The following is an 8,179-nucleotide window of genomic DNA, read 5'->3' as shown; positions in this document are numbered from 1 at the left end:
TGGATCCAAGTAAGTAACCATTTTTATAAATACCGGCTGTGTTAACTTGTTTTTTTATGGCCTCACTTTTGTGACTCAAAGATCCAGCAGGAGAGAGAGTGTGTTGCAACATCTCGGGCATAATTCCACACATGGATTTGCTGGGTCTTGTCCTAGCATGGGAGATAGCATCTGAATGGCAGCCTGAAGTCAGTCAGATTACCTGTCTCTTGACATTATATTTATCAACTTGCACAACATCCCAGAGCTGAAACTACAGGACACACACACACACACACACACACCTTATTGCCATGTTTGGGTAACAAAACAAGTTCATAGTGATGGCCAAACTGAAACTGACAGGCCAGTTAGGTGTTGTGTCCAATTGCCTTATGGTTGTGAATTTCCTTGGACAGAGGTTTTCAGTAGACACACAGCCCTACTTGGGGTTAGCAAGGCTCAAACCTCTGATTTTTGAGGAGCCTGGAAAAGAAATGCAGACTTTTCACTTATGCTTGCCATTTCAGACGATGCTGCCAGTGTGATCCAGTTTGGGAAGTCAGCCAAACGAACGCCTGAGTCCACCCAGATTGGGCAGTATGGGAATGGGTTAAAATCGTAAGTATCCTGGAAGCCTGTCACAGGACTCAAAACAAAATCAAACAATGCTCTCCTGCTTCTGTCTCTGAGAGCTTTCTTGTCTCCATCACTGTAACTCTGTAACAGAAGGAAAGTCGGAAAGGAGTGGATTGGGGACTTACTGTTGTTCAGCCTTGTGTACTTTACAGAACAAAAGTATGGATGCCCAAAACCAGTTGCGGGAGGAGCTGTAGGTTTCTCTTGGCACTGTGCTCTGGTACTGTACCTCTCTTCCTGTTGAAAATGTCTTACCCTGTAGTTGAGGTGTGGCGTGATAGTTTTGTGGGATTGGGATATATCTGAGATAGGGAGGAAGTTGCTTCATGGCGCAGCAATGTTCCCTGAGCACCTGCCATATGTCATGCTTTGTGCTAGGCATTGGGGATCCAGGGTGAGTGAGACCCAAATCTCCATCCTAAAGGACATGGTCTCCACTTGCATGCCCCACTAGGTCCTGTGGCAGGGACCTACCTAATGTCTTCAGATCCCTTGGGACTTCTTTCTCAGACCTTGGTTCCCACTTGTTTGGTGTTTGGAATGTGGTGTTTTGGCTTTGAGTGAAGCCCCAAGAGAAAGGTTTCTGTTTCTGAAATGCTCACTACCAGCTGTACGTATCCTTGGATCGAATAAGAACGCAGTGGAATTGGAGTTTGTACAAATGGATTTCTGTGTCATGTTTTCAGTCCTGCTGTGGAGACGTGTTGTTTTCTTTGAGAGAGAGTGGTGGTTTGGCCAGTCAACAGCATTAGTTGTCCCTCACATGCAGTGTGCTTTGGGTGTGTGGGCAAGAACGAAAGTGCTTCCAAAGACATAGTACCTGGACTTTTTGATTTGTCTCTTAGGACAGGAACCAAATGGTATCCACAGGCACTTACCATGTGCCAGGCACTGTGCTAAAAGCTTAACTGATCTTGTTCAGTCCTCCCTGTGGTCATGTGAGGTGTCGGTACTGTTATGCTTATTTTCAGATGCGGAAATTGAGGTTTATAGGGGTGAAATGATTTGCCCAAAAATATAAAGGTGCCCAAGTATAGAGCAAAGACATAAACCAGAATTTCTGACTGCAAATTGTGTCTGTTTCACTTAAGTCAGCGAAACTAAAATCCAAATCTTACCTCACTTAATTAGTTATTTGAGCCTCAGCTTCCTCCTTTATAAATTGGGATTATATCATACATACCAGTGTGATGGTAACGAAACCCTGACTTGCCCCCTGGATTGTAGGCCCGGTTTCTCCTACCTGCTTTATCAGTTCCCTGGCCTCAGATAAACATTTCACCTCTCTGAATATCTATTTCCTAATCTAGGATATAGGATTCTAATCTCTGACATTCTCCCTTACGGAGCAAGTTTTAGGAGCAAATGAAATATGGCTCTAAAAGCGCTTAGAAGACAGGGAAGGAGAGAGTACCGAAGTTGAGGGTAGTAGAACAATTGTAAAGGACCCATTGAGATGGTGCCATCTAGTGTTCAGAGTGAATTCATTCTGATACCAATTCAGAAGTTGAAAAGGTTTTCGGAGGAAGTGATTTGGGCTGAGAAGCAGGGAGCCCAGAGAAGTGGCATTTGGGGATTGTTGCTATCCGGTTCAAAGACTGTGGGAAGAACGAGGCACAAATTGGGAGTTTTTGCCAATTTAGGGCAAGAATAAGTTCTGACAGAAGGCAAGGTACTGTGCCTCATTTTGCCACCCAAAAGCTTTAGGGAAGGAGGACTGTGAAATTGCCGGGGAAGGAGCATTGCCAGAACTTTGGGAACTGGAAGAGGAGAAACAGAACTTGGCAGCCCCCAGGGTGTCTCTGGATAGTGTCCTGGGAGTTGTCCGGAGCATTTAGGATAATGGGACATGGCATTCATTTGGGTGTTTGGCATACCAGTCTGGTTTGTATTTGTACATAGATGAGAGTAATAAGGCTCCTATTGCCATCACCTCCCTCGGGCATGATGAGGACTAATGAGATAATAGCCATAAAGTCCCAGAAGCTGCTCAGAAGAAAGGAACTAAATAGCCCCATTGTTCAGTGGGGAGTCCTCCCATGGGTGCTCATGCTTCTGCCGGACAACTGTTCCATGCTGCCTGGGAAGGCCTGTCCTGGCCTGTTCCTCAGATGGTTTCACATGGCCAGACAGGAAGGAAGCAGTCGATTCCTGGAGGCACATTGCCCAGGAGCTAGTTGCATCCAGAAGCAGGGACTTGTCTGTGTCATAATGAGCTTGAGATGGTCAAACAGTTCTGAGACAAAAGATGGCTGTACTTACAGGACCTGAGTTAATTATAGGCCCCTCGACAACTGTGATCAAGAATTATATTTTACATGGTTAACCTTGGGATCGTACTGTTTTTTGTTTGTTTTGCTTTTTATTTTTATTTTTTGAGGACTTGTGAGCCTAGGTAGTGGGCTGTTCTCTTGATGGTGCTGCCATTTGATGAGTGGATGCTAGGGGAGTTTGTGTCAATGAAGGAAGGACAGGATGGGAATTGGTTGTGGTTAGCATGGACGCTGATGTGTTAAAGGTATCAGTTACTGGAGTGAAATCTGGAGGGGATAGCAGCCCTTGTGTGGCTGGGATGAACCTGGCGCATGGGCAGCAGGGTTACATTGTGGCAATGCCTGGGGGTGAGACTAACTAGAGCTGATGATCAGCAGTGAATGTGCCCTAGAAGGGTGGTGAGAGAGCCCTGCACGGCGGGTAAGTGTGGTCGAGGGTATAATGGAAGAGCAGAGGGAGGAGTGTCAGGTGGGAGGAGTGGGGGCGAGGCCTGTGGAACTCGGCTCAGGATCCTGAGCCCGCAGGAGGCCTGTAGGAGAGCGCTCCAAGGCAGTTCGGTCATGACGGGTAGACTTGCTCCTTTCTCAGATGAGCTTTCGAGTCCCTGGGAGAATGACCCAGTTCTGCTTCCCTTTCAGAGGCTCCATGCGCATCGGGAAGGATTTTATCCTCTTCACCAAGAAGGACGACACCATGACCTGCCTCTTCCTGTCTCGCACCTTCCATGAGGAGGAAGGCATTGATGAAGTAGGTCCCCTCCACTCCACGTTTCCTGGGTCTGCCCGGGCTGTTCTCATAGGTCAGTGATGGCGAACCTTTTGAGCTCGGCGTGTCAGCATTTTGAAAAACCCTAACCTAACTCTGGTGCCGTGTCACATATAGAAATTTTTTGATCTTTGCAACCATAGTAAAACAAAGACTTATATTTTTGATATTTATTTTATATATTTAAATGCCATTTAACAAAGAAAAATCAACCAAAAAAAATGAGTTCATGTGTCACCTCTGATACGCGGGTCATAGGTTCGCCATCACTGTCATAGGTCATTTGCAATGCTGGGATCATTGGGGTTGGAGGATTGCAGCCGTGCCCCTGTTAATTCAGTTAGCTGGTTGAATGAATTGGTGGAGGGGTGAAGGCAGATACCTTAATGTGAGAGGAAGCAAAACCTCAACGCTTCAGGCCGAGTGGCCGGAACCAAGATTTGGATATGCAGCTCCCCTAGATCTGCAGCTTGAATTAATCTGGTGGGTGTCAGTATGGAAAGTTGTCGTATCAAGGAGAGGATTTGAGGCTTCCAGGACTGTGGGTAGAAACCACAGCTGCAATAATAATAGGAACATACTGTCTTTCCCATATTATGGTGATTTTGTGGAATGTGCTGTGAGCACATTTTTTCTTCGTCTTTTGTTAATTCTCACCCGAGGACTCCCCCCCTCGTCCCCATTAATTTTTAGAGTGTAAGGGAGGGAGAGAGACAGAGAGAGAAAAACATCCATGTGAGAGAGACACATCGATTAGCTGCCTCCTGCACGTGCCCCGACTGGGGTAGGGGATTGAGCCTGCGACTGAGACCCTTCAGTCTCTTGGCTGATGCTCTAACCACTGAGAAAACTGCTAGGGCAGCACATTTTTCTTTTGAGGAAATGTGTTTGCACTAACCCTCTATGTCAGAAGCTACAGGTCAGATACCGATCGGGCCTCAGTAGGTACCAAAGCTGGTGCGCACGGAAAAGATCAGTGTATGTACTTCGCTAAATGGCAGCTGGCATCAGCCTCAGCTGCTTACTGCTATGCTGGAAGGAAGGCCTACAGAATGTACAGTGTCTGGTTTCAGATGATCTGCGGAGCTGATCTGTGAGGCCTTTGCCCGCTCATGGGATGGGGGTGGGGGAGTGGGGAGAGACGTGGATTAGAGAAGGCCTTGGTCTGCTAGCCTTAGACTAGACTCTGATCTCCTTTCATATGTGAGAAATGGAGGCAGAGCTTGCAAGAAGGGGCTAAGAGTACCTGTAGAGAGAAATCTATGGCTGTCACATCAACAGGTAGGTGAATTCAGTTTCAATCTAATTTATTTCTGTTGGTGAACCATGATTAGTTAAAGTCATACTAGCCCTGTTTAGATGTGCGCCTAATCATCACAGATTCATTCATGCTGGGAATAAAGGCTAACTTTTTTTACCATCTTTACTTGGTAAGCCAGCGAGTTAAGCTTGCCTTTGTGGTGAGTGTCAGCATACCTGATGTGAGGGAAGCCTGCAGCTGGAAAGAGCAGGCTCCTGGGAAAAGGCAGGCAGGAGAGCTCAGCCCTGGCCGGGTCTTCAGGAACCGTCTGCTCAGGGCCCTGAGGGCTGGGGGAAGGGGCTTGGCCGGGGGCCACCTGAAGGGAAGTGGTGGCCTCTACAGAGCAGGGAGCCCAGGGCAGGCTTGACCTCAGGGCCGTGGTGAGTATGTGGGACTTTATTAAAAGCAGCTCTAAAAGGCAGTTAAAGAAGGTGTGGCAGTGTTAGGTTTGGGAGTTTTAAAGATCAGTTTGGTTACCGTGTAGTGATTGGCCTGGGAAGATTGGGGTGTCGGAGTGGGCCAGGTGAAAGACCTGGCTGTGTGTGACCTGAAGGGACTCAGCAGGGAGGGAGCAAAATAGGAGCAGTCTTCCTCTCTAGCACGTGGGGCCACAGATGTGGTGTTTGACTGATGGAGGGAGGAAAGGGGACGGAGGGGCCTGCTTGACGTAGGATCTGGTGTGGCAGTTGGGCCTGGCAGGCTCTCTGGAGCCGAGGAAGAATGGCAGAGGGTGCAGCTGGGAGGGGAAGAGTATTTTGTCCTGGACACTCCAAGTTAAGTCTGGGTCTGGAGTGGGGGGAGGCCTGGCTCCCGGATTCTTGGCAGCAGATAAGCTCAACTAAAGGAGCTTGTAGAGTGAGAAGAGGACCTGGGATCTCAAGCACGCGGGCATTTAAAGGCTGGGAGAGGAGAAGATGTCAGGAGACAGCAGTGGCTAGAGTGGTAGGGGAACCAGAACAGAGAAGTGTTCGGATGGCAGGGGTGGGTGCCAATGGGAATGAATGAATGCCCACAGTTGAAATAATGCCATTGTCACCTGGGACTGCTGTGAAGAATGGGAGGTGCAGAGTGAGGTACAAACTCACAGAACACAAATGGAACTCAATTCCCTGGTGAAAAAACTAGGTTGAAATTTTTTCCTTACTTGGTGCTAGAAGGTCACTGTTTTGGATTGTTACTGCAGTGCGAACTCAGCCAAGATTTCAAAATAAACATTTTTGGCTGCATCGGAATGTGTGCAAACCAGTCCTAGAGTTGGATACTCTAGGCAGGAAGCTTCTCGGAAACCAGCAAAACGTCTCAGAACTCTAACAGCTATCACCCTGGCACTTGTTAAAGCACAGAGTTCTTTCCCTCACGGTGGGCCATGTGATAGCCTCTGTCCTGAGAAGCTGACTGGGGGTGGGGGAGGGGGGGGAGAGCACACTGAGCCTCTGGGGAAGTGGCATTTGAGAGGGTTTTTAAAGAAAGAGTAGGATTTCCCCCCAGCTTTATTGAGGCATAATTGACATGGGTAGAAATTTCTAAAACATAATTTAGACATAAGATTAAATTCCATACATAAAGAAGAGTGTGTTAAAATGTATGTACAGCTTAGAGAATAAATAAAGCAAACACCCATGCAGCCACCATCATAGCTGATGCTAGAAGTCCCCAGTGCACTTCCACCAATCAGGTTGCTTGTTGCACCTCTAAGGAACTGTCCTAAGGTGACTTTGTGATGACTATTTCCTTATTTTTCTTCATAATGTTGTCACTTATGTGTGCGTTCTTGAACAGTTTAGTTTTGTGCATTTATGAGTTTCATATAAATGCACTCATCATAGGTTTTTTTATTTTGCTTCTATCATGTAACATTGTGAGATTCATCTGTGTTGATGGTAGTAGCTGTTCCTTTGTTCATTCCCATCACTGCACAGTATTCCATTATATAAATATGCTACAGTTTAATCCACTTTGTAGTGGCTGTTTTGCTGTTCTTAGATGTTGGCTGGTCCATATGTACAAAAGTTTCTCTTAGAATATGTACCTAGGAGTGGAATTGCTGAGTTGTAAGTTATGTTTATGTGTAATTTCAGTTTCACTAGATAATTGCAAGTATACTTTCCTTAGTGGAAAGAGTAGAATTATTACCAAACTAGGAAAATGGCCAGAGACATCTCAAGCAGGGAGCTGCCTTGGCACAGGCCCCCAGGGCATAGCCCAGCGTGCCCCAGGGGACCTAGTGATGTGAGGCTGAATCCTGGGAAGGGGCAGAAGCCACAGAGCCTCTGGTGCCAGGCTGTGGAGCTTGGGCCTCACGTGTGGGGAGGGATAAGATGAATAAACGCACACTTTAGGGGAAATGTCTGCCTGTGCTCACTCATAGGTGATAGTCCCACTGCCCACCTGGAATGCTCGGACCCGGGACCCTGTCACAGACAACTTGGAGAAGTTCTCCATAGAGACAGAGCTCATCTACAAGTATTCGCCCTTCCACAGCGAGGAGGAAGTGATGACTCAGTTCATGAAGATTCCTGGGGACAGTGGTAAGTAGGCTTTGAGCCTGCATCACCTAGAAGCCTTAGCTCCAGAGCCACGGCGTTGTGGGAATGTGCAGGGGGCGCCTGGCAAAAAGGAGGGATTTCTGTTCTCCAGGAACACTGGTGATCATCTTCAATCTCAAACTCATGGATAACGGAGAACCAGAGCTAGACATAGTCTCAAATCCAAGAGATATCCAGATGGCAGAGACTTCCCCAGAGGGCACGTGAGTATGGCTGGGAAGGGAGGGAAGTCCTGGAACTGGTATCCATTTTCTCAGTTGGGAAAGCTCAGGAAGTGACTTGAGGGAGAGAGGGGAGAGTTCATTCGCTGAATTTCCCAGTGTCAGAGTTCATGAAGCTGGGAACTCCACATCATCTTGCCGTAGGCAGAGGGAGGAATAGGCCAGCAGGGCCTCAGCTACGCCAAAGGAAGAGATGATTCCTTGCTCCACCTCCTTGATTTGACAAGAAACGGAGGCCCTAGAGAGGGGAGAGGAGTTGCCGGGTCTGTGGTGGGGCAGTGGTAGGGCCGGGGCTGGTGTCTGGGTGCCTGTGCTGGGGACGGGAAGGGGCAGGATGTGGTGCCAGCACTGAGGGAGCACACTTTCAAGGTGGCAGGAGAAGTAGAGATGCGAGTCGGGAGGTGGGAGCCTGCTGAGAGGCGGTCCTGCTGGACCCTGGGGGGGTCGGGGGGGGG

General features: G+C 48.0%; 1 protein-coding gene across 1 annotated transcript in view; it reads left to right on the top strand.

Annotated features, from left to right (window-relative positions):
• Positions 1–8,179, top strand: part of MORC2 (MORC family CW-type zinc finger 2) — a 43,995-nt gene that overhangs the window by 15,106 nt on the left and 20,710 nt on the right. The window contains exons 4-8 of the mRNA XM_015562837.1: positions 1–9; positions 510–600; positions 3,531–3,639; positions 7,326–7,485; positions 7,595–7,706. The exon at positions 1–9 is cut by the window's left edge and continues 72 nt beyond it. Of these exons, the coding sequence (XP_015418323.1) occupies positions 1–9; positions 510–600; positions 3,531–3,639; positions 7,326–7,485; positions 7,595–7,706 (481 nt within the window). The remainder of the gene's footprint in view (positions 10–509; positions 601–3,530; positions 3,640–7,325; positions 7,486–7,594; positions 7,707–8,179) is intronic.

This window comes from Myotis davidii, unplaced genomic scaffold (assembly GCF_000327345.1).
Source record: "Myotis davidii unplaced genomic scaffold, ASM32734v1 scaffold478, whole genome shotgun sequence".
Lineage (NCBI taxonomy): Eukaryota > Metazoa > Chordata > Mammalia > Chiroptera > Vespertilionidae > Myotis > Myotis davidii.
The sequence above is the reverse complement of the archived record's forward strand: the minus strand, read 5'-3'. Positions and strand labels throughout refer to the sequence as shown.